Below are 24,756 nucleotides of genomic sequence, written 5' to 3'. Positions count from 1 at the left end.
TCATCACCGTTCCACCAGAGTCAGTGTCAACACAGTCATTGCCAAGTACCAACTTCCACCCAAGGTTCACGCTCTATTACACTGAGTTTTGCCTGCAGCAGCTTCCCATCTCGCTCTAACCCACACATTACTAACTCTGTGGACAGGCTCACTCACTCATCTCACCACCTTTTGCCCCAGCAGCACTAACAGCCATGCCACCACCCACATAGCACTGCATCTGTTCCTTTCTCTCATTCCAGTCCCTTAAAGGGCAGAAAGGGCCAGGATGGCTGTGGGCTGTTCGACGTTTGGCTCCTCATCCCCAATGAGGAGAGAATCTGGGACTTTGGCGTCTAAGACTAAACCTGCCCCGTGTGGTGGGGAAACTGCTCAGTCCCAGTAACAAAGACAGGAATTTCACAGGAAATTCTGGCAAATCCTCGCAGTAGTGAGTACATCTGGCCATCTTACATGGAAAAATCACCACCTCCTGCCCAACACATTCCTCGGCCTCCTCCATTGAGCCTCCCCCATTCACCCCGTGATTCACATAACCATCTCACTCCCGATTTCAAAGTTACCTACCCACATCCCCATCCCCTCTCCCATTCATAGTTACACACCCTCCACCTCCCCCCCCCATAGTCACAACCCCTTACCCTTGCCCCTCTCACAGTCATAAATGCCCCTTCCTATTCACAGTTAGACCACCTCCTCAGTTCACACCAATTTAAAATTAGAGCTGGTTAAACCTGCCTGTGAGAGTTGAAAGAGTATGTAATATGCATGTGTGGTGTCAATAGGCACAGCCATGGGTCTACAAGCTAGGCCCTCCTCCTAGTCTCTGTAACATTGTCTATCACATCAGAGTAATTTGTAGTTCATTGTACCACAGACAGCCCTGCTGATCCCTCCCAAAAAGTATATGGTGACAGTAAACCTCCCAGGTGAGTAATAGTACAGTCTGCCTCATATACATGGGGTTCAATGGTAAGGATTGCTCGGACAATATTTTCTTGATTCATTCCCTTGAGAAGGAAAAATGCTAGCATCCATTAAATATTTGATTTCCTAGTTATGACAAGGAAGCTGAAATTTTGTTGAATACTAAAACAGCAATCAGAAGGTCAATCATTAGAACCTTCCCTTCCAGAGTCCCGAAATCCATTGGCACTTAACTTAGAAATAATTATAGAGAGATATCTTTGCCCTGTTGGAAAAGCTTCCAGATAAAATCAGGATATCCTACCATTGTGTAGCAGAGCAGATGAGTATGTTAAAGTTATTATGCAGCATAGAGATAGCAGGAAAACAGATGCCATGTCCCAACACGTTCCTGCACTGGAGTAGGAGGAAGTGTTACCATAGCAACCAAATTATCAGCATGCTCCATACTTCCTTTAAGAACAATCAACTAGAGGCTGATGGACTGACCAAAACGTCACACTTATTGTTGTGTTTACCTCGAAAATACTTCATGAACCATTCGCAAAAGTTGCACTTAACTTTCTGGAGAACTGTTGCTGCACACACAGTGAAGAGATATGAAGCAGCTCTAATGAAGTATGAAAAGATGTGCATGCAGAGCTTAGTAAATTTGTGGAGCTGTGCCATCTTGATCTTGATATCTCTGGAACCCTTCTCCCTAAGACTGAAAACAAGAGCTAAAGCCAGTGCTAATGTAACAAAGCTGAAACCCGTCTACAACTTTGGCAGGAACTTTCTGGGTTTGGACAAATGCAATGCCTGTATAGGAACATCTCTGTGCAGGAAGTTCTTCAAAGAAGAAATCAGGTGAGATTAGAGATAGCACTGATTACAAAATGATACTGACTGACTATAAACTCCTTATGGTATGAGAGCTAGTTGTGTTCCAAATACTGTAAAATGCAATAAATTGTCTGAAGAAAAAAGTCTTGACCTTTCAAATTATATTTTCACATTGAAAATTAAATGTATGACACTAGCAATGTTCGTGACTTTTCTGTGATAATGTATGGGATGAGTATTGGGAAATGCTACAGTGCTCTCTACAATTTGATTCAATTATGCCATGAGAGTTTCAGCCTAGTGTACAAATTTGACATTCATTGTCTTCAGTTAATGTTGCGCTTGTTTTGTAAAATGTTGAACAATCACAGTATTGGGTTTTCTAGCTCAACAGTTCAGAATTGAACTCCTCAAGAGCAGGGAATTGTTACGGGAGTTGGAGGTGCGATGGTGACGGAACTGGACAAGTCCAAGGGCAAAGCAGAGACCTCCTTTTATACAATACTTTATTCGGAAACTATTCCAAGGATGGATATCAGTTCACTGCTACTGGTTTCTCTTTCCGATTTAAGGGAAACAAGTGAAACTGAAAATTTATTCATCCAAAAAAAAAAGAACCATTCCATAAAAATATGAGCATGACCTAAAATCCATTTTCTCCTGATTGGTGTACACCTTCAGTAAGTGGCAGAATATTTGTTCCTGATCCCCTCAGAATGAGCATTATTTCTGGATAACAGTGTTTTTGTTTTAACACCTCCTCAATCTATTTACTTGATTACAGTTCCTTGACCAATAGCCCACAATAATCATGAGATTAGACCAATTATGCTGCTGGAAATCTGATAATTAGTCAAAAGAAATGGGGTGAAATGGTCTATATCAGCAGCAAAAATGAGTCAGATATTTTCCAGTGTGAAACAACTGCTGATTGGCTACAAACCCATTTCACAATCCAGGTATTGACCATTTTAACCTCCCCAGAGCATATTTCCTTCATTAGATTCAGTTCGAGAACAGCAGGCAATCTATTGCAGGAGCAGTTGGAGGATTTTAAAGTAAAATAAAGTTTCCATAATAATTGATTTGTAATCCAAGATGGAGGATGGGAAAAATTTCTGGCTGTAACAGCTGCTCCGTTTTTTGAGGTATTTTAGGTCCTGGAGGTGATTTCCTCAAATTCCAGGAGCAATTACGGTTTCATATGCTGTTGCATTGTTTTGGTACTTTGAAGAGAAAAAAAAGTCAAAACAACAGCAATTTTAAAAGGGAAAGGTACAGACAAAGGCAGCACATGGTGAGGTCAGTGCAGGAGAGAGAGAGAGAGAGAGAGAGAGAGAGAGAGAGAGAGAGAGAGAGACAGACAGACAGAGAAAGCCACAGTGCTAACTGACAGAGCAGTGAACCTGTGGAGTTACTGCCTTTGCTGTTTGAATTCATGTATCGCTGGACATCGGAGTGCATCGGGGAAAATTAACGCACAGTGAAATTCACAACTGATCTTGGAGGAACCTGTTTGGGAGCGATCATAGCACAGAAACAGATAAATGGATATTTTAAGTGTGGCCTTACAATAAGTCTGCAGTAGCGAGTAGAATGAGTTATTTTTTAATTATATGTTTTATTGAAATATGTCTCCTGATTAAACTTAAAATATAAGCCATAACGATTAATTTAACATGGAGCAGTGTTTTGTAGAGGAGTAAGACAGTGTTATTTTCTGGGTCTGTAGGTTGAAAGCAGCAAAAATGGCCTTTCATAGAGTGACATGCGCTTCTTGTCGGATGTGGGAGTTTAGGGAGAGTTTATGGGTTACTGAAGATTATATCTACAATAAATGCCGTTCATTGCGAATCCTATCAGATCAAATGGATCGTTTGGAGAGACAGTTAGAGGCAATGAGGTATTTACAAGAGCAAGGGGGTGTGATGGATTGCAGTAATAGGAAGGGAGAAAAGTTGCAGATACAGCCACACGGATGGGTTAACTCCAGGAAAATTAAGAGAGGTAGGCAGTTAGTGCAGGGGTCTTCTGTGCCTGTAGGGGGTGATGGATTCTCAGGGAAACGTAGCACGGACAGCCAAGTTTCTGGTATTGAGACTGACTCGAATGCAATGAGAGGTACATCGGGTTCCAAGAGATCATTTGTGTTAGGGGACTCCCTAGTCCGTGGCCAGCAATGAAGAATCAGAATAGTGTGTTGCTTTCCTGGTGCCGGGATCAAGGAAGTCTCAGAGAGGATGCAGAATGTTCTCACGGGAGAGAGGGGCCAACAAGAGGTCATTGTCCACATTAGTCATCATAGAAAGGGAGAAGGTGGAATTCTGAAGGGAGATCAGAGTTCAGCGGGAATTTAAGAGGGAGGTCCTCGAGAGTAGTAATATCGGGATTAGTCCCGGTGCTACGAGCTAGTGAGGGCAGGAATAAGAGGATAGAGCAGATGAATGCATGGCTGAGGAGCTGGTGTATGGGAGAAGGATTCACATTTTTGAATCAGTGAAATCTCTTCTGGGGTAGAAGTGATCTGTACAAGAAGGACAGATTGCACCTAAATTGGAAGGGGACTAATATACCGGCAGGGAGATTTGCTAGAGATGCCGGGAGGATCTAAACTACTAAGGTGGGGGTGGGGGGAATGGGCCCAGGGAGATAGTGAGGAAATAGATCAATCTGAGACAAGTGCAGCTGAGAACAGAAGTGAGTCAAACAGTCAGGACAGGCAGGGGCAAGGTAGGATGAATAAATTAAACTGCATTTATTTCAATGCCAGAGACCTAACAGGGAAGGCAGATGAACTCATGGCATGATTAGGAAAATGGGACTGGGATATCATAGCAATTAAAGAAACATGGCTCAGGGATGGGCAGGACTGGCAGCTTAATGTTCCAGGATACAAATGCTACAGGAAGGATAGAAAGGGAGGCAAGAGAGGAGGGGGAGTGGCATTTTTGATAAGGGATAGCATTACAGCTGTACTGAGGGAGGATATTCCAGGAAATACATCCAGAGAAGTTATTTGGGTGGAACTGAGAAATAAGAAAGGGATGATCACCTTATTGGGATTGTATTATAGACCCCCTAATAATCAGAGGGAAATTGAGAAATAAATTTATAAGGAGATCTGAGTTATCTGTAAGTATAATAGGATGGTTATGGTAGGGGAATTTAACTTTCCTAACATTCTGGGACTGCCATAGTGTTAAGAGTTTAGATGGAGAGGAATATCTTAAGTGCATACAAGACAATTTTCTGATTCAGTATGTGGATGTACCTAGTAGAGAAGGTGCAAAACTTGACCTACTCTTGGGAAATAAGGCAGGGCAGGTGACTGAGATGTCAGTGAGGGAACACTTTGGGGCCAGTGACCATAATTCTATTTGTTTTAAAATAGCGATGGAAAAGGATAGACCAGATCTAAAAGTTGAAGTTCTAAATTGGAAAAAGGCCAATTTTGACCTTATTAGGTAAGAATTTTCAAAAGTTGATTGGGGGCAAATGTTTGTAGGTAAAGGGGTGGCTGGAAAATGGGAAGCATTCAGAAATGAGATAAAGAGAGTGCTGAGAAAGTATATTCCTGTCAGGGTGAAAGGGAAGGCTGGTAGGTATAGGGAATGCTGGATGATTAAGTAAATTGAGGGTTTGGTTAAGAAAAAGAAGGAAGCATATGTAAGGTATAGACAGGATAGATCGAGTGAATCCTTAGAAGAGTATAAAGGAAGTAGGAGTATACTTAAGAGGGAAATCAGGAGGGCAAAATGGGGACATGAGATAGCTTTGGCAAATAGAATTAAGGAGAATCCAAAGGGTTTTTACAAATACATTAAGAACAAAAGGGTAGTGAGGGAGAGGGCCCCTCAAAGATCAGCAAGGCTGCCTTTGTGTGGAGCTGCAGGAGATGGGGGAGATACTAAACGAGTATTTTACATTGGAGTTTACTGTGGAGATGGACATGGAAGATATAGAATGTAGGGAAATAGACGGTGACATATTAGAAAATGCCTATATTACACAGGAGGAAGCGCTGGATGTGTTGAAACTCAAAAGTAGATAAATCCCCAGGTTATTAGATTAGATTCCCTACAATGTGGAAACAGGCCCTTTGCCCCAACAAGTCCACACCGACCCTCCGAAGAGCAACCCACCCAAACCCATTCCCCTACAATTACCCCTGACTAAGGCACCTAACACTACTGGCAATTTAGCATGGCTAATTCACCTGACCTGCACATCTTTGGACTGTGGGAGGAAACCGGAGTACCCGGAGGAAACCCACGCAGACACAGGGAGAATGTGCAAACTCCATACAGACAGTTGCCCGAGGCAGGAATTGAACCTGGGTCCCTGGCACTGTGAGGCAGCAGTGCTAACCACTGAGCCACCGTGCCACCTCTATGTGGTGTATGCTAGAACTCTGTTGGAAGCCAGGGAAGTGATTGTTGGGCCTCTCGCTGAGATATTTTTGTCATTGATAGTCACAGGTGAGGTGCCGGAAGACTGGAGGTTGGTTAACATGGTGCCACAGTTTAAGAAAGGTGGTAAGGACAAACCAGGGAACTATAGGCCAGTGAGCCTGACGTGGGTGGTCGGCAAGTTGTTGGAAGGAATCCTGAGGGACAAGATATACATGCATTTGGAAAGGCAAGGACTGATTAAGGATAGTCAACATGGCTTTGTGCATGGGAAATCATTTGTCACAAACTTGATTGAGTTTTTTGAAGAAGTAGCAAAGAGGATTGATGAGAGCAGAGCGATAGATGTGACCTATGTACTTCAGTAAAGTGTTCCACAAAGTTTCCCATGGGAGACTGATCAGCAAGGTTAGATCTCGTGGAATAGTGAGAGAACTAGTCATTTGGATACAAAACTGGCTCAAAGGTAGAAGACAAAGGGTGGTGGTGGAAGCTTGTTTTTGAGACTGGAGGCCTGTGACGAGTGGAGTGCCACAAGAATCGGTGCTGGGTCCACTATTTTTCATCATTTATATAAATGATTTGGATGTGAGCATAAGAGGTACAGTTAATAAGTTTGCTGATGACACCAAAATTGGAGGTGTGTGGACAGCAGAGAAGTTTACCTCAGATTACAACAGGATCTTGATCGGATGGGCCAATGGGCTGAGAACTTGGAATGCAGGTTCATAGCTCCAAGTGGAGTCACAACTAGATAGGAGAGTGAAGGCGGCTTTTGGTATGCTTTCCTTTTTTGGTCAGTGTATTGATTAGAGGATTTGGGACTGTACAGGACATTGATTAGGCCACTGTTGGAATATTGCATGCAATTCTGGTCTCCTTCCTATCAGAAAGATGTTGTGAAATTCGAAAGGGTTCAGAAAAGATTTACAAGGATGTTGCCAGGGTTGGAGGATTTGAGTTATAGGGAGAGGCTGAATAGGTTAGGACTATTTTCCCTGGAACGTTGGAGGCTGAGGGGCAACCTTGTAGAGGTTTACAAAGTCATGAGGGCATGGATAGGATAAATAGAAAAAGTCTATTCCCATGGGGTCGGCAAGTCCAGAACTAGAGGGCATAGGTTTAGGGTGAGAGGGGAAAGATATAAGAGACCTACAGGGCATCGAATTGACTGTGATGTTGGTACGCTGCCAGGGGAAGTGGTGGAGGCTAGTACAATTGCAACATTTAAAAGGCATCTGGATGGGTATGTGAATAGGAAGGGTTTTGAGGGATATGGGCCGGGTGCTGGTAGGGGGACTAGATTGGGTCGGGATATCTGGTCAGCATGGATGGGTTGGACCAAATGGTCTGTTTCCATGCTGTACATCTCTATGACTCTATGCTTGTACACAACAGTGGGGTCTGTTTTGGACAACTATCACCTGGTTTTCAGAGGAATGATGTGTAGACCCCCTAATAGTAGCTATATGGTGGGTAAGACAATAAATCAGGAGAGAATGGGAGCATGTCAATAGGTAGTACATTCATCTTGGGTGACTTTAATCTTCATATAGATTGGAAAAGTCAGAATGGCAGATATCACCACAAGGAAAAATGCAGAGAGTGTATCTGGGATAGTTTCTGGGAACAATATGTTGTGGATCCAACCATGGATCAGCCTATTTTGGATCTGGTAATTTGTAATAAGGCAGGCTTAGTAAACAATTTACGACATAAATATCCCTTGGCAGACAGTGACCATTACATCTGGAATCCTTTGAGGGGGAGAAACGTGTCTCGGAAACAGCTAATGTAAAATTAAATTAGGATAATTTTAAAAGGGATGAGGGCAAATTGTTGGAGTTGCCACAGAAGAGAGTTTGGCAGCAAAGATGTTTGAGCAACAATGGCAGACATTTGAGAAAATAGTTTATACCTCACAAATAAGAACTATCCCAGTGCCAACCAAGGATTCTAGGGATGAGACAATCCAACCATTGTTAAGCAGAGAAATTAAGAATAACATCAAATTGAAAGAAAAAAGAAATACAACGTGGCAAAGATCAGTCATTGACCCAAATAAAGAAGAAAATAACTACAGATAAATTTCCAAGTAATATCAAAGCAGATAGCAAGAGTTTCTTTAAAATATAAAAAGGAGGAGAGAGGCCAAAGTGGATGTAAGTCGCCTTAGGGGAAATAATAATGAGGTAAAAATAATGACTGCAGAAGCTGGAAACCAGATTCTGGATCAGTGATGCTGGAAGAGCACAGCAGTTCAGGCAGCATCCAAAGTGCAGCTGCTCCTCAGATGCTGCCTGAACTGCTGTGCTCTTCCAGCACCACTGATCCAGAAATAATAATGAGAACTAGGAAATGGCAGAGGTGTTATCTAAATTATTTATAGTAGTCTTCATAGTAGAAGACGCTAATAACATTCCAAAACATTAAATTATCAAGGGGAATATGGGGGTTGAGGTAGATAAAATAACTGTCACCAGTGAGCAAGTACGAGGGAGACTAAAGATCAATAAGTCCACTGAATCTGATGGGATGCATGCAAGGATATGAACTGAAATAGCTGTGGAGATAATGGTAATAATCTTCCAATAATCCTTAGATTCGGAAAAGTGCTCGAAGTTTGGAAAATTGCCAATGTAACACTTTTATTCAACAGGGGAAGGAGACAAAAATAGATAAATGTAGGCCAGTTAGGCTAACATCTGTTATTAGGGAAATGTTAGAGTCTATTATAAAAGATGAATATTGAGAAATACATAATATAAACAAACAGTATCAGCATGGCTTACTGAGAGGGAAATCATGCTTGAGAAATGTATAGAGTCCTTTGATGGTAACAAGCCAGCCAGATAAAGCAGAAGTAATGGATGCAATATATTTGCATTTTAAATAAGCATTTGATGGGGTACCATTTGTGAGGTTACTTAATAAGATTAGAGCCTACGGTATTGGGGGTAATATGGATGGAGCATTGGCTAAGTAATAGAAAGCAGAGATTTGGGATAAGGAGTGCATTTTCAGGATGGGCAACCTGTAACTAGTGGAGTCATAGAAGAATCAGTGATGGGAACACAGTTATTTACAATATATATCTATGAATAAAGTGCATAAGGAAAGTGAATGTACAATACTCAAATTTGAGATGACACAAAAATAAATGGTATGCAAGTGGTGAGGATAATATTGTTATGGATCAGGTCAGAGCCCCTCACAATGTTTTGAGAAGGTAGCTCAGACCGTTTTAAAAATTTTTTTTAGGCCAATGTAGAGTGGCTATTCCAGGAGTGATGCAGCTGATCACATCACTCACCTTTAAATAAAACAGAATTTAGTTAACACTACGAATGAAACACAAACAAAATAAAACAGAATTTAGAATAACTTCACTAATTTGATACCCAACTGACACCATATTGCAACTTAATGAAGCTATTCCAATCCTGCAACACCCCATAAACATACCCCTTGGCTAAAGGTAAATTCAAACACAGCTTCTTACAGGCAGGAGAGTCTTCAGAAAGTTCAGGTAAGATTCCTGTTGAAGCATGGAACCTCTTTTTACTGTCGCTGCTTCTCTGTTAAAGGTAGCTTCTGCCTCCCTACTAAAACTAAACCAAACTGGAAAAAACAACTTGACTGGGAGAACTGGCCACACCCCTGTCATTGTTCAAAGTAATAATTTCCAGACAAATTAGCACCTCTGCCTTTACAACCTCTCCTGAAAAAAAAGGACAACATAACCTTGTTAAAGTGGCAGCCATCATCACAATATAAAGAGCCTGCAGAAGGATATCAATAGGTTAAGTAAATGGACACAAGTTTAGAAAATGGAATATAATGTGGGACAACATGAATTTGTGCACTTGGCAAAAAGAACAGTGAAACTGGACTTTTTTTTAAATGGAGAGACTGCAGAAAGCTGCAGCACAGAAGAACTTGGGAGTTTTTGTGCATAAATAAGTCTGTGCACAAAAGGCCAACATCCAAGTGCAGCAGGCAATACAGCAGGAAAATGGAATGTTGGTCTTTCATTTGTGGGATATAGGTAAATTAATGTTACTTCTGCAATTCTGCAATTATAATTACTGATATAAAAATAAGTGAACTCACATCAGTGTGTAATTGTTTCAGCCAAGAGATGAGTCAACAAGAATGGAAACTATGTGGAGGAAATGCATAATTGTTTTTTTGTATTAGCTAAAAATGTATGCAAGAAAGAAACGGGACTGCAAAACAATGGTAGATAATACAGGCACTAGATAAAATGCTGTGAAGAGAGACAGTTAAACTAAATATGCCTGTATAAACAATAGGTATAAACATCTGTTTCCCACTTTTACAGAAGCACAGGAACAAACCCCAATTAAAAGAGTCTTAATGATAAGATGCTGAGAGGGGCGGCACAGATGGAGGGAGTAAATAATGGTAAGGCAAGGATGTGCCCACAGCAGGATGAGGTCAAATGGCCTGGTGAGAACAGGAATAAGCATTTTTGTCACAGACAAGGCCGGATAAGACAAGAGATAAACAGGAGTAATGGGTACCGGTCTTAGGGAAGTGGAGGATGTAAACAAGGGGGGAAAAACAATGAAATAAGAAAAAAATATGTAGGAACCAAATTATATAAATATCGAGTATTTGTTGAATTCAGTGTGTTTTGTCCCTGTCTTGTGGACATCATACTCACTTGCAAGTGTGAAATAAATGACACTACTGATTCAGATCTGGTCTCGGACTGAAATTATTGAAGTGAGTGAGCTTTGTTTCTCACACATTCAAAGGGCATGCTGTATAAAGGTAGTGTGAAGTCTTGCTAGAACTATAAAAGTCACTAATTAGAAGACATCTAGAATGCTGTGAACAGTTTTGGCCTGCTTATGTGAGGAATGATACGCTGGCATTGAGATAGTCCAGAGAACGCTTACGAGGTTGATCCAGGGTACGGAGGGACGACTTATGTGCAGAGTTTGAGTAAGTTGGGCCTGTACTCAGTCTAGAAGAATGTGTGACAATGTTGCCTCTCATTACAGTCATAGAGGTTTACAGGGCCTTTTGCTGTGCTGTAAACTATGACTCTAATGAGTGGCAACTTTATTGAAACATACAAGTTTTTTAAGAATTTGACAGGGTTGATGAGGAGATGTTGTTTCCCCTTGTGGGAGAGTCTAGAAACAACATCATAATTCCACATGGCAGTCTGTTCCTGTAACTGTGTAATTTCCTTAACTATGTTCATTTATTCACATATATGCAGAGTAACCGGAATTTAGACTTCATTACTTTCTCCTTTATCCCCATCCCACTATTAACTTGCTCTTCTCTATATATCTCTTCCAGCATTTCATGCAACCTGGTATTGCTTTGTAATACTCTGTCCTGTTACTCAGATCCCTGCTGATTTAAACCCTTACCAGCAGCACCAGCAAAATGCCCCACCAGCAACTCAGTTCTGTCCCATTCCATTCATATGTAATCATCTGGTTTGTACAGGTGTCATCTACCCCAGAGGCAGCCCAGTCCCACCTTTATACACCATCTTTCTGGAGACACATGCATTTGGCTTATCTCCCTAATTCTGTACACAGTTGCAGATGGCACTGAGAGTAATTGAGAGATCACTGGTGTAGATATCCAGCTTGCTAATTTTCTACCTGGCTTTCTAAATTCTGATTGCAGGACCGCATTCACATTCCTACCCATGTTGTTAGTACAATATGGGCTACAGACTGTTTTCTCTCCCCAAGAAGAATCTCCTGCAGCTGTTCAATGACACCCTTGACCAAGCACCAGGGAGGCAATAAATCATTCTGGCATCATATCAATGGCTGGAGAAGTTCTTATCTGGTTCCCCATCTAAAGAATTCCCCATCAGTCCTGCCCTTCCATTGTCCTCCTCCTCCTACTGTACAGCTCAGCCACCCATTATGCCATGGGCTTAGCTATTGCTGTCCTCTGCTGAGGGAGATTTCTGTAGACTCCTATATGAGCTGCCTGTTTCTCTCAGACCATCTGGCAGTCACCCATTCCCTTTCTGTCTGCTTGCCCCAAATTGTAGTTAAACCACATCTCTGAACACACCATTCAGACTGTTTTCTGCCTCACTGATGCATCTTAATGACTCTAGCTGCTGAAATCCAAAGCTGAAACTTGGATTATACTTGGTGTAAATGGGTTAGTCTGGATCATAAGAAATGCCACCTTTCTCTCCACACACCAAAGGACTGGCATTCTCCTTAGCTGTCCTGCCGTCCCTCAAGCTTGTACATTTTAATGAAGTAATTTAACTTCAGTTGCTTTTGCTGACTTTAACCTTATTCTAGGACTATTAATTACAAACTGGAGATTAGAAATAAATTGCAAAATTCCTCACCCTTACCACAAATCAGCTCCTTCACCAGTGTCCAGAAATTCTTACTTCAACTGTATTCATCGAAAAGTTTAGATTTTTCAAAATGACTGGAGTTCAAACCCAATCACTAACAGCAGTAGCTGGGCAACAACCAATCATGGCTTTGTTATGTCATTGTTATATCTGTTTCCCCCCAAACTCAGCACAGCTCCAACTCGCTGTGCAGAAAAACACAGGCAGGAGAGGGTTTTGGTTAATCTCAACTTCCCTAAGGGTAGAACATAGGAGACAGAGCAAGAGTGAACTGAAATAGTCAAATCAAGAGATGAACATTTCAATGGCAGCAAACTGAGAAAGGACTAGCATGAAGTGATATTACAGAGGCAGGAATTAGCTGTCCGAGTAATAGTGCAGATATCTAGTTGGAGCTCAAAGTTGCAAACAGTCTGGCTCAGCTGTAGATTTTTGAGAGCAAAGGGTTGGAGTTCCTCAGGGCAGTGTCATTGGTCCAACCATCTTCAGCTGCTTCACTGATGACCTTCCCTCCAATCATAAGGTCAGAAGTGGGGACGTTTGCTGATGATTACATAATGTTCAACAACATTCATGTCTCCTCAGATGCTGCAGAAGTCAATGTTCAAATGTAGCAAGTTCTAGACAAAATCCAGACTTGCTTTGACAAGTGGGAAATAACATTCATGCTATATAAATGGTAGGCAATGAGCATCTCCAATAAGAGACAATCTAACCTCTGCCCCTTGACATCCAATGGTGTTGCCCACTATCAACATCCTTGCGGTTATCATTGTTCAGAAACTCAGCTGGACTCACCACGTTAATGCAATGGCTACAAGGCATAAGTCAGGGGTGTGATGGAATACTCCCTACTTGCTTGGATATTACCATCCAGGACAAATCAACCCACTTGATTGCCACCACATCCACAGATCCAGATCCCTCCACTGTCAACGCTTAGCAGCAGCAGTGTGCTTTATTTACAGGGTGCACTGTAGAAATTCACCAAAGGTCTTTCCAAATCCATAACCACTTCTATCTAGAAGGACAAGGGCAGCCAGGACTTGGGAACACCACATCCTGCAAGCTCCCCTCCAAGCCACTCACCACCCTGACTTGGGAAGATATTGCTATTTCCTTCACTGTCACAGGGTCAAAATACTGAAATTCCCTGCCTAATTGCATTGTGGGTCAACCAACAACACTTGGACTGGAACACCACCACCTTCTCAAGGTCAACTAGGACAGGCTAATATTTATTGACCAGCATTCCACAAGTAGCAAGAAACGAAGTAAGGTCAAATGACGTAAAATCTGTGTGGGCAGAATTGAGGAATCGCAAAGGTTAAAAAAAAACCATAGTTGGGGGTTATATATAGGCCTCCAAATAGTAGTTAGGAGCTGAGGCAGAGAATACACCAGGAATTAGAAAAGATGCGTTGGAAAGGCAAAATTATCATGGGGGATATCAACATACAGGTGGATTGGAAGTGGAGTGCAAGAAAAAGAATTTGTGGAATATCTATGAAATGGCTTTTTCGAACAGCTTATAGTGGAGCTCACGAAGGAACAGGCAATACAGGATTTCGTGCTGTGCAATGAGGCAGACATGATAAGGGAGCTGAAGGTGAAGGAACCCTTCAGAGATAGTGACCACAATATGGTTGAATATACTCTGCAGTTTGAGAGGAAGAAGATAGAATCAGAGATAACTGTATTACAGCTGAATAAAGGCAACAATAGAAGTATGAAGGAGGAGTCGGGTAGAATAGACTGGCAGAGGAGCCTAGTAGGGAAGACAATGGAACAGTAAGGGCAGGAGTTTCTGGGAGTAATTCAGGAGACACGCAGAGATTCATCCCGAGGAAAAAGAAGCATGGTATAGGAAAGATGAAGTAATCATGGCTGACTAAGGAAGTCAGGGATAGCAAAAAAGCAAAAGAGAAAAAATATAATTTGGCAAAAGGCAGTGAGAAACCAGAGGATTTGGAAGCTTACAAAGACCAACGGAGGGCAACAAAAAAATAAGGAAGGAAGGAGGAGATTAAATAGGAGGGTAAACTAGTCAGTAATATAAAGGAAGACTGTAAGAGATTCTTTAGATATAGAGAAGGCAAAAGAGAGGCAAAAATGGACATTGGGCCATTGGAAAATGATGATGGAGAGATAGTAGTGGGGAACAAGGAAATGGCTGAATCTTTCATCAGTCTTCATGGTGGAAGATGTAAATAATATCCCAACAATCAAGAGAGTGAAGGGACAGAGCTGAGTAAGGTGGTCATCACCAAGGAGAAGTGCTAGAAAAACGGAATGGCCTTTAGGTGGATAAATCACCTGGACCAGATGGACTACACCCCAGAGTTTTAAGGGAGGTAGCTGAAGAGAGTGTGAAAGGAATCGCTAGATATAGGGAGGGTCCCAGAGGACTGGAAAATCTCTAATGTAACACATCTGTTTAAACAGGGAGTAAGGCAAAAATGGAAAATTATTGGATGATTAGCCTAATCTTGATTCTGGAATCCATTGTGAAGGATGAGATTTCTGAATAGTTGGAAGTGTATGGTAAAATAGGGCAGAATCAGCATGGTTTCATCAAGGGGAGGTCATGCCTGACAAATCTGCTAGGATTCTATGAGGAAGTAGTGAGCAGGTTTGACCAAGGAGAGCCAATGGATGTTATCTACCTGGACTTCAAGAAGGCCTTTGACAAGGTTCCACACAGGAGGCGACTGAGTAAGATAAGGGCCCTTGGTGTTAGAGGCAAGGTGCTAACATGGGTAGAAGTCTGGCTGTCTGGCAGAAAGCAGAGAGTGAGGATATAAAAGGGTCTTTTTCAAGATGACAGCTGGTGACAAGTGATATTCCACAAGGCTCAGTGTTGGGACTACAACTTTTCACTTTATACATCAATGATCTGGATGAAGGAACTGAGGGCATTCTGGCTAAGTTTGTGGATGATACAAAGATAGGTAAAGGGGCAGGTAGCCTTGAGGCAGCGGGGAAGCTGCAGAAGGATTTGTACAGATGAGGAGAATTGGGAAAGTAACAGATGGGGTACAAGATAGGAAAATATGAAGCTATGCACTTTAGTAGGAAGAATAGATGCATGGACTGTTTTCTAAATGGGGAGAAAATTCAGAAGTCTAAAGTGCAAAGAGACTTGGGATTTCTTGTCCAGGATTTGCTCAAAATAAGCGTGCAGGTTGTGCAGCAGTTAGGAAAGCAAATGGCATTTATTTTGAGAGGACTTGAATATAAAAGCAGGAATATACCTCTGAGGCTTTATATAGTTTTGGTCAGACCATATTTGGAGTATTGTGCACAGTTTTGGGCCCCATATGTCAGGAAGAATGCACTGGCCCTGGAGCGTGTTCAGAGGACGTTCACAGGAATAGTCCCAGCAATGAAATGCTTAACAGAGAGGTACGTTTGAGGACTCTGGGTTTACACTTGATAGAATTCAGAAAGATGTAATTGAAACTTACAGAATACTGAATGGTCTGGACAGAGTGGATGTTGGGAAGATGTTTTCATTAGTAGGAGAGACGAGGACCTGAGGGCACAGCCTTGGAGTAAAGGGAAGACCTTTTAGAATGGAGATAAGGAGAAACATCTTCAGCCAGAGAGTGGTGAATCCATGAAATTCATTGCTACAGAAGGTTGTGGAGGCCAGGTTATCGAGTATATATAAGACTGAGATAGATAGGTTCTTGATTGTCAAGGGGATCAAGGCATACAGGAAGAAAGCAGGAGAATGGGGTTGAGAAACTTATCAGTGATGATTGAATGGTGGAGCGGACTCAATGGGCTGAATGGCCTGGTATCTACTCCTATATCTTATGATGTTATGGGCTTATATAAAAATACTTTGGCTACTAGTGGATATTTTAAAATGGAACATGCCAAGTGCAGTCCCTCCTAACTGGATAATGGTGGAAAGGCATTGGGCAGGGATAATGTGTCCAACTGTGACAGATGCTGCAGAGAGGTCAAGAACAATGAGGATACTTAGCTAACCTTTGTCAAAGTCACATTGGATGTCATTTGTGAGATTGACAAGAGTTGTTTCATGTAATGGTAGAGGCCTGATTTCAAGAATTCAAAATGCAGTTCAATTCAAACTCAATTTGACTTCTGTCAACAGCTCAAAGAATGCCATACATAGAAAAACTAAACTTCATTTTTGTCATGACCAACTGAATTCTGCAACAAGGTCTGTGAATTTGTTTGACGTCATAAATAAACAGATTTATGGTGAAAGAACAAAGATGTATAACATGTTTGTGAATTATAGAACAGTAAGGTATAAAGTTCTACTCCATTCATAAACCCAGCTCTCACGTCTCAACATCTGTAACAGAAATGACATGACTGTTTGCAGGTTTGAAAACTGGTTATCTGCAGGTTTAAAACTCCCTCCTAGCCACAAGACGACGTACTTTGCGAATTACACTGCTGATACAGAGAACTGGAAGCCAGTCATCATCTCTCGGTTACAAAGCAAGTTTCAAGATGAACTTTCTGATTGGAAAATTTGCACCTCAGCTTCAAAGAAAGCCACATGCAGCATTGAGAATGTTCTGAGAAACACTGAACGATTCCAGAAATGGCTGGCAGCTGATCGGCTGACTGCTGATTTAGTTCAGGTATGTTTCTGAATCAATAGGTCTGGAATATACGACCAAATTTATTCAATTATATTAACCTAAGATGATCAAGTGGCTGGCAAGAAACAAGTAATCACCAGTCAAGTTTGAGAGATGTAGAAGGATTAAGTGACCTGCCACAACTTAAAAAAAATCAAATTAAATAAACCATGTTTTGTAACTGGGTGCAGTGGATAGTATGAAATTGTTAGGTAATAACACGATAGACAATGAAGGGAGATGTACAGACATTGTAAGAACATTGCTGAATCCTACTGAATCATGTAGGAGTGAAACATTCCTGAAGATGCTGTTAATCACTGGATGATGAGAGGCAGCAGGCTCACTGGTTAGCACTGTTGCCTCATAGCACCAGGGACCCCGGTTCGATTCCTGCCTCCGGTGACTGTCTGTGTGGAGTTTGCACATTCTCCCCATGTCTGCATGGGTTTCCTCCGGGTGCTCCGGTTTCCTCCCACAGTCCAAAGATGTGCAGGCCAGGTGAATTGGCCATGCTAAATTGCCTGTAGTGTTAGGGGGAAATAGGTCTGGGTGGGTTATTCTTCAGAAGGTTGGTGTGGACTTGTTGGGCCGAATGGCCTGTTTCCACATTACAGATAATATCTAATCACTGATCGAAAGCTCTCAACTACAATATCCTCATAAAAGTAGCCATTATCACAGATTCCTTGGGGCGAATTGGCCAGAGACCTGGTGTGGATTAGATTAGTGCCTATAACATGGGGTTTGATTCCTGTACCATCTGGGCTGGATTCAGGGTCTGCTTCCATGTCCTACCGACGGTGAGGATGCTGGTGCATGGGGTCAGCAAACAGAACCAAGGAAGATGTCCCAGTTACACAGTCACACAGTCAGAGAGATGTACAGCAGGGAATCAGACCCTTCAGTGCAACTCGTCCATGCTGACCAGATAGCCCAACCCAATCTAGTCCCATTTGCCAGCACTTGGCCCATATCCCTCAACGCTTCCTATTCATATACCCATCCAGATGCCATTTAAATGTTGCAATTGTTCTGAGCCTCCACCACTTCCTCTGACAGTTCATTCCATACACATGATAAAGTTGCCCCTTAGGTCCGTTTTATATCTACCCCTCTCACCCTAAACCTTATGTGCTCTAGTTCTGGACTCCCCCACCCCAGGGAAAAGACTTTGTCTATTTACACTATCCACGCCCCTCATGATTTTAAAAATCTCTCTAAGGTCAACCTTCAGCCTCTGACGCTCCAAGGAAAACAGCACCAGCCTATTCAACCTCTCAAAATCTCCAACCCTGGCAACATCCTTGTAAATCTTTCCCGAACCCTTTCAAGTTTCACAAAATCTTTCTGATAAGAGGGACACAATATTCCCAAAGTGGCCTAACCAATGTCCTGTATAGCCACATGACCTCCCAACTCCTGTACGCAATACTCTGACCAATAAAGGAAAGCATACCAAATGCTTTCTTCACTATCCTATCTACCTATGACGCTACTTTCAAGGAACTATGAACCTGCACTCCAAGGTCTCTTTGTTCAGCAACACTCTCCAGGACCTTACCATTAAACATATTAGTCCTACCCTGATTTGTCTTTCCAAACTGCAACACCTCACATTTATCTAAATTAACCTGTATCTTCCACATCACAGCCCTTTGGCTCATCCAATCAAGATCCTCTTGTACTCTGAGGTAATCTTCTTCTCTGTCCACTACACCTCTAATTCTGGTGACATCTGCAAACTTGACCTATTCTTGGGAAATAGGGCAGGGCAGATAACTGAGGTGTCAGTGGGGGAGCACTTTGGGGCTAGTGACCATAATTCTATTTGTTTAAAATACTGATGAAAAAGGATAGACCAGGTCTTAATGTTGAATTTCTAAATTGAAGGAAGGCCAATTTTGACAGCATTAGGCAAGAACTTTCAAAAGTTGATTAGGGGTTGATGTTCACATGTAAATGGATGGCTGGAAAATTAGAAGCCTTCAAAAATGAGATAATGAGAGTCCAGAGACAGTATGTTCCTGTTAGGGTGAAAGGCAAGGCTGGTAGGTGTAGGGAATGCTGGATGACTAAAGAAATTGAGGTTTTGGTGGAAAAAAGAAGGAAGCATTTGTCAGGTATAGGCAAAAGAGATTGAGTGAATCCTCACAATAGGTGTATACTTAAGAGGTAAATCAGGAGGGCAAAAAAGGGGAATGAGACAGCTTTGGCAAATAGAGTTATAAAAACCCTTTGGATTCTCCTTAAGGATAAAAGAGTAACTAGGCAGAGAATAGAGCCCCTCAAACATCAGCAAGGCGGCCTTTGTGTGGAGCCACAGGAGATGGGGGAGATACTAAATGAATGTTTTGCATCAGTGTTTACTGTGGAAAAGGACATGAAAGATATAGAAAGTGGGGAAATAGATGGTGACATCTTGAAAAATGTCCATTTTACAGAGGAGGAAGTGCTGGATGTCTTAAAATACAGAAAGATGGATAAATTCCCAGGACCTGATTAGGTGTACCCTAGAACACTGTAGAAAGCTAGGGAAATGACTGTTGGGCCCTTTGCTGAGATATTTGTATCATCAATAGTCACAGGTGAGGTACCGGAAGACTGGAGGTTGGCTAACGTAGTGCCACTGTTTAAGAAGGGTGGTAAGGACAAGCCAGGGAACTATAGACCGGTGAACCGGTTATAAATTGTTTTCAGTTTATTTGGTTTGCTGTCAATTAGAATACTTCAACATTCAAGACTGTTTGATGGTAACATAGTTCCTGGATACCTGGAGATCCATTTGATTTGTTGCCTAATTCAGTCTAATGTTGGGATATCCATGTTGCAGAGATCAATAGCTATTTTTCAGCAGCTTTCCTCAAGGTATGCAGCAAGTCATTTCATTGCTGCCTGATAAATCTGAGCCAAAACAGTCTAATCCGATGTCTGTCAAAATACAGGACAGGATTCACCCAGCTATTGATTCTCCAGAATAAGGAGGAAAGAAGAGCATGAACAACACTGAAATCAGAATAAGTTACTAGCAGCAGAGTGCTTCTAGTTTTAGTTAAGAGTTCTGAATTCCTGTGAATAACCTTTGTTGTTGTTTTTTCTACTGCCACATATTGTTTTGCACTACAGAGTCTCCCTAGCCCTTTGTTGAGATGTCCATCCCAACGGCTGTTGGACCGGATTGTTCGGCGTTACGCTGAAGTGAGGGACTCGGGCAGTGTCCTGATGCGCCAGTTCACTGATCGGGATAAACTCCGTCTGCTCTACACCTTGTCTGTCAACACCCACCCCATCGTACTGCAGGTACAACTCCTTACTGCTCCTGGTCACTTTTAATATCAACCCTCTCTCACTGAGTAAGCTACAAATTCAATGTGGAATCAAATCTAATGATAAAAATACTTAAAGTATTTGTTTATGATATGAGCTTTGTCTTTGAGATGAATCAGATTAGATTCCCTACAGTATGAAACAGGCCCTTCGGCCCAACAAGTCCACACTAACTCTTCAAAGAGTAACCCACTGATACCCTTTCCCCATATTTACCCCTGACTAATGCATTGAACACTATGGGCGATTTAGCACGGCCAATTCACCTGGGCCGCACATTTGTGGATAGTGGGGGGAAGCCTACGCAGACACAGGGAGAATATGCAAACTCCACACAGACAGTCACCCAAAGTGGGAATCGAACCCGGGTCCCTGGCACTGTGAGGCAGCAGTGCTAACCATGGGGCCATTGTGCTGCCCTAATTAGAAATATTATAAATTATCAAGCAACTTCAATAATACCAAATATTCAAGTGGACTATCAAGAATTTCATAGCGATGTCTCCTGGGTAAACCTAAAAATGCATTTAATAATGAAAGTCAAAGCTGCCCATTCTGTCTTAAGAAAATGTTAAAGCTCCCTAGAATCGAGTTTAATGAAACAAAGAATAACGGAGAACTGAGAATCTAATTAGAATGAGCAACTTAAGGGGAATACATTCACAAAGCAAAATATCAATGAAATTAAATGGAGTAGAAGTTGACAAATCGCCTGAACCTGATGGCTTATATCCTAAGCTGTTAAAGAAGCTTGTTGCAAAGAAAGTGGATATATTAAATATCTCCCGTGTCAGCTCTTCTGCAGCTAAAATCCTTACCCATGCTTTCACTGCCTCCAGACTCAACCAGTCTAATACTCTTCAGTCTGTCCTCACATTCTGCTCTCAGTAAATGTGAAGTGATTTAAAACTCTGCTGCCAGTGTTCTTACTCATTGTCTTTAGTTCCACCACCCTCTCCACCCCAATTCACCCATCATCCTTCTCCTCCCAGGGTAACGTTATCTCCTGGTCAAACAACATCTCAATTTTCATTTCTCATGCTTGCTTTCAAATTTTTTAAATGGTTTGTGTCCTCACTCAGGAAGCAAGGAACTCATTCCCATTGGTTAAGGGCAATAGTGGAGGCTCCTCTATCTTTGCTCCACGTTCTGTTACCTCATTGACTTTCATTTACGTGCTCTTGTTCCAAAGCACTATCGAGAACCATATCAGTTCTTCAGTGTTCAGGTTATATTTGCTCGTCTATGATGCCTCACAACATGTGCACCTCAGGGTTTAGCACAACAGCAATGAATGGAAGCTCCTTGAGTTGTAAGTGTGTCCTGTGGGGATTACAATGTAGCCCATTAAATATTACATGCTGTAGGTTACACCATCTGAAAATGCTCACCCTAACCATCTTGATGCATAGTGGTGAAGTCCCTTCCACTCAGTCAGGAGGCCCAGGTACAAATTCCACACCACATTAGTGATTTATAATAACATCTCTGAACAGCTTGATCAGAAATAAGTCTCCCTAATTAGCGTTGCTTTATTTGATTATAATCTATGTTTCATCAAGTTGGTTTATTTTGTTTTTTTTATAAATAAATTGTCTGAACTTGTTTAAATTTAATCATCTCATTTATCTTATTTTAAGTTTAAGGTTTACGTGTAAACATGTGACTGACCAACTTGTTTCCGGTTGTTATATCATTCTTGTGTTGATTATATCTCTCTCTGCTGCCCAAATGCCTATGTATGTCCCACACCCTCCCAATAACCTGAATGTAATTGGGTAATGATCATCATGAATTACCTTGATTCCAGAATGGAACCCCACGTTGGAACACTAAATATAACGCTGTTGCTCAAAGAAGGAGGAAATGTAAAACAATGAATTATTAGCCAGTTATTTTGGCATCAGCAGTTGGGATAATGTTAGAGTATGTTAAGGGAGTGATAATAGGGCACTTGTAAAATCATAAAACAATTAGGTAGAGTCAGTAAAATGTTTTGAATGGAAATTTCTGGTTGACAGATATATTAGGTTTCTGAGGTTGAAACTAATGGGGTAGTTGAATGGAAACCTGCCAATGTAATATATTTGGATTGACAGAAGACATTCAAATTGATGTCACACAAGCAATCCTTACATACAAATAATACACATGAAATTATTGGTAAAACAGTAGCATGGGTTGGGGAATAGTTAATGGACAGGAAGCAGTGTAAGAGTGAAAAGACACAATGGGATGTAACTAGTGGAGCATTGAAAGAATCAAAACTGAGATCGTTGCTATTTATAATCTGTATGAATGAATTATATGTGGGACTTGAGACTAGCAAATCCAAGTTTGCTGATGGTATAAAATGAGGTGGGAAATGAACTATGAGGAAGATGCAAGAGGCTGCAAGTAAACATAGACCACTTAGTGAGTGTATAAGAAGGCAGCAATAGAGTATTATTTCGGGGCAGTGCAAAAGTGTACACGTTGGTAGGACAAGTGAAAGCAGAGTACTTTTTAAATGCTGGGAGATTACTAAATGTTGATGTGCAGGAGTTTAGGTCCAGTTTAGATCCTTTCTGAAGTGTTGTATCAGAAAGGATGCAGGAAAGATTCATGATGATGGCTTCAGGAATGAGGAACTTCACCTATGTGGATAGATTGGAGAAACTGGGGGTTTTCACCCTGGACAAGTGGATTTGATATCACTGTTCAACATCATGATCAGTAGGAAGTCAGGAACTGCTCCCCTTGACAGAATGATCCTGAACCAGAGGATACAGCTTCAAGGTAGTTGGTAAAGAAGGGAAACTTTATGCAGCAAGTGATTAGGATCTGGAAAACAAAGTCTGCAAGTATGGTGAAAACAGGGTCAATTAAAATCTTCAAAAGACAATTGGATAATTATCTGAAAAGAGAAAAACTGCAGGGAAAATGGATAGTGAGATAAGATGACTAGTTTTTGTGAAAAACTGTGAATACCTCGGGGTAAATGGGCTCCTTTACTGCTGAAGTCATTATATGATTTTGGTGTTCCTGATCAAAAAGATAACACACAGCTTCTGCAAGCAGTTGGGAAGATAAATCATACCTTAATTTTTCTTGAGAGGAATTTGGAACGTGGAATGTAACAGCAAGGATGTTTGCTGCAATCATATACAGTTTGGGTGAGACCACACCTGGAGTAGTGTGCATAGTTTTGCTTTCGTTAAGGAAGGATTTGTCAAATTCAATTTATCTTTTAAGTAACACAGTTAACTCAAAGCCTAAATGTAACATGCCAGCAGAAATGATTTATAAATACACAATAACAATTCTTCTGCAAGACACACATTCCACACTATGCCAGTTCCTAAACTGGCAGCAGACTTCCACCAAATCCTTCCCCCTGCCTGATCCACATTCATATTATCTCCTTAGAAATGCAGACCAATAAGCAATGGAAATTTTCTTTCTCTGGCGATTAAAACCAACCCAAGCAATCATCATGATCTGATCCCTGATCCAATGAAGAACATATTCAATCCTTCTTTCAAGGCACAGAGGCTGTGTCGGCCTCCTCAGTCAGCTTTACATGATTAACCTTCTATAATTACCTTCAAAAGGAACAGACACGCTTACTAATGCTTTAAATTGATTAGAACTGTGAAAATCCATTACTGTCCTACAAAATTGACAGAGGTTCTCTTTCAGCTTTTTCCAGGGATAGAAGGATGGCCATTTTTGCGCTATTTTGGATCTTGTGGTCGAGTAATTGTGACTCCATGGACTAATTCCATCAGAGAATTTTATAATGCATCTCTGGAGGTCATTGTAGACATCGCCTACCAGCTTCTGCAAATTACTCACTCCATGAAAAACAATGACTTGAATTATTTCTTCTACTACACCAGTGTCCATGACAACATGTTTGGTACTTTTGAGGATGGACGTCTTTATATTACAGACACCAGCACTATTGGCATCATCGATCAACAGGAAGGTGAGCATTTGTTGTGGCTTCTTTATTTAGCAGCTCCTATTATCACAGAATACTATTTAATGCTGTCAAAAGGATGTAAGACTTTTGTAGTTCTCTTCTGTTAACCCATCTCCCTCCCCAGCAACTTCTGAGATTGAACTGGCCTGTCAGTAACGGTAGGACAATATTTGATCAAGAGAGGAGCTTCCAAGCATTCACACTAAGATCTCTTACTTCTGCTTGTGTAACATTGAACAACTGCACTTTCTCAGTGCAACCACTGCTGAAACCCTCGTCTGTGCCTTT

At 41.5% G+C, this 24,756-nt stretch overlaps 1 protein-coding gene across 1 annotated transcript in view; it reads left to right on the top strand.

Annotated features, from left to right (window-relative positions):
• The first annotated feature begins 1,414 nt into the window (after positions 1-1,414).
• The window catches only part of dipk2b (divergent protein kinase domain 2B), a 44,666-nt gene continuing 21,324 nt past the window's right edge, over positions 1,415-24,756 (top strand). Inside the window, exons 1-4 of the mRNA XM_060833563.1 lie at positions 1,415-1,776; positions 16,910-17,174; positions 20,301-20,474; positions 24,183-24,471. Coding sequence (XP_060689546.1) covers positions 1,460-1,776; positions 16,910-17,174; positions 20,301-20,474; positions 24,183-24,471 — 1,045 coding nt within the window. The 5' untranslated portion in view covers positions 1,415-1,459. The remainder of the gene's footprint in view (positions 1,777-16,909; positions 17,175-20,300; positions 20,475-24,182; positions 24,472-24,756) is intronic.

Source organism: Hemiscyllium ocellatum, chromosome 12, assembly GCF_020745735.1.
Source record: "Hemiscyllium ocellatum isolate sHemOce1 chromosome 12, sHemOce1.pat.X.cur, whole genome shotgun sequence".
NCBI classification, from domain to species: Eukaryota; Metazoa; Chordata; class Chondrichthyes; order Orectolobiformes; family Hemiscylliidae; genus Hemiscyllium; species Hemiscyllium ocellatum.
Note: the sequence above shows the minus strand (reverse complement) of the source record. Positions and strands in the feature narration are given on the sequence as shown.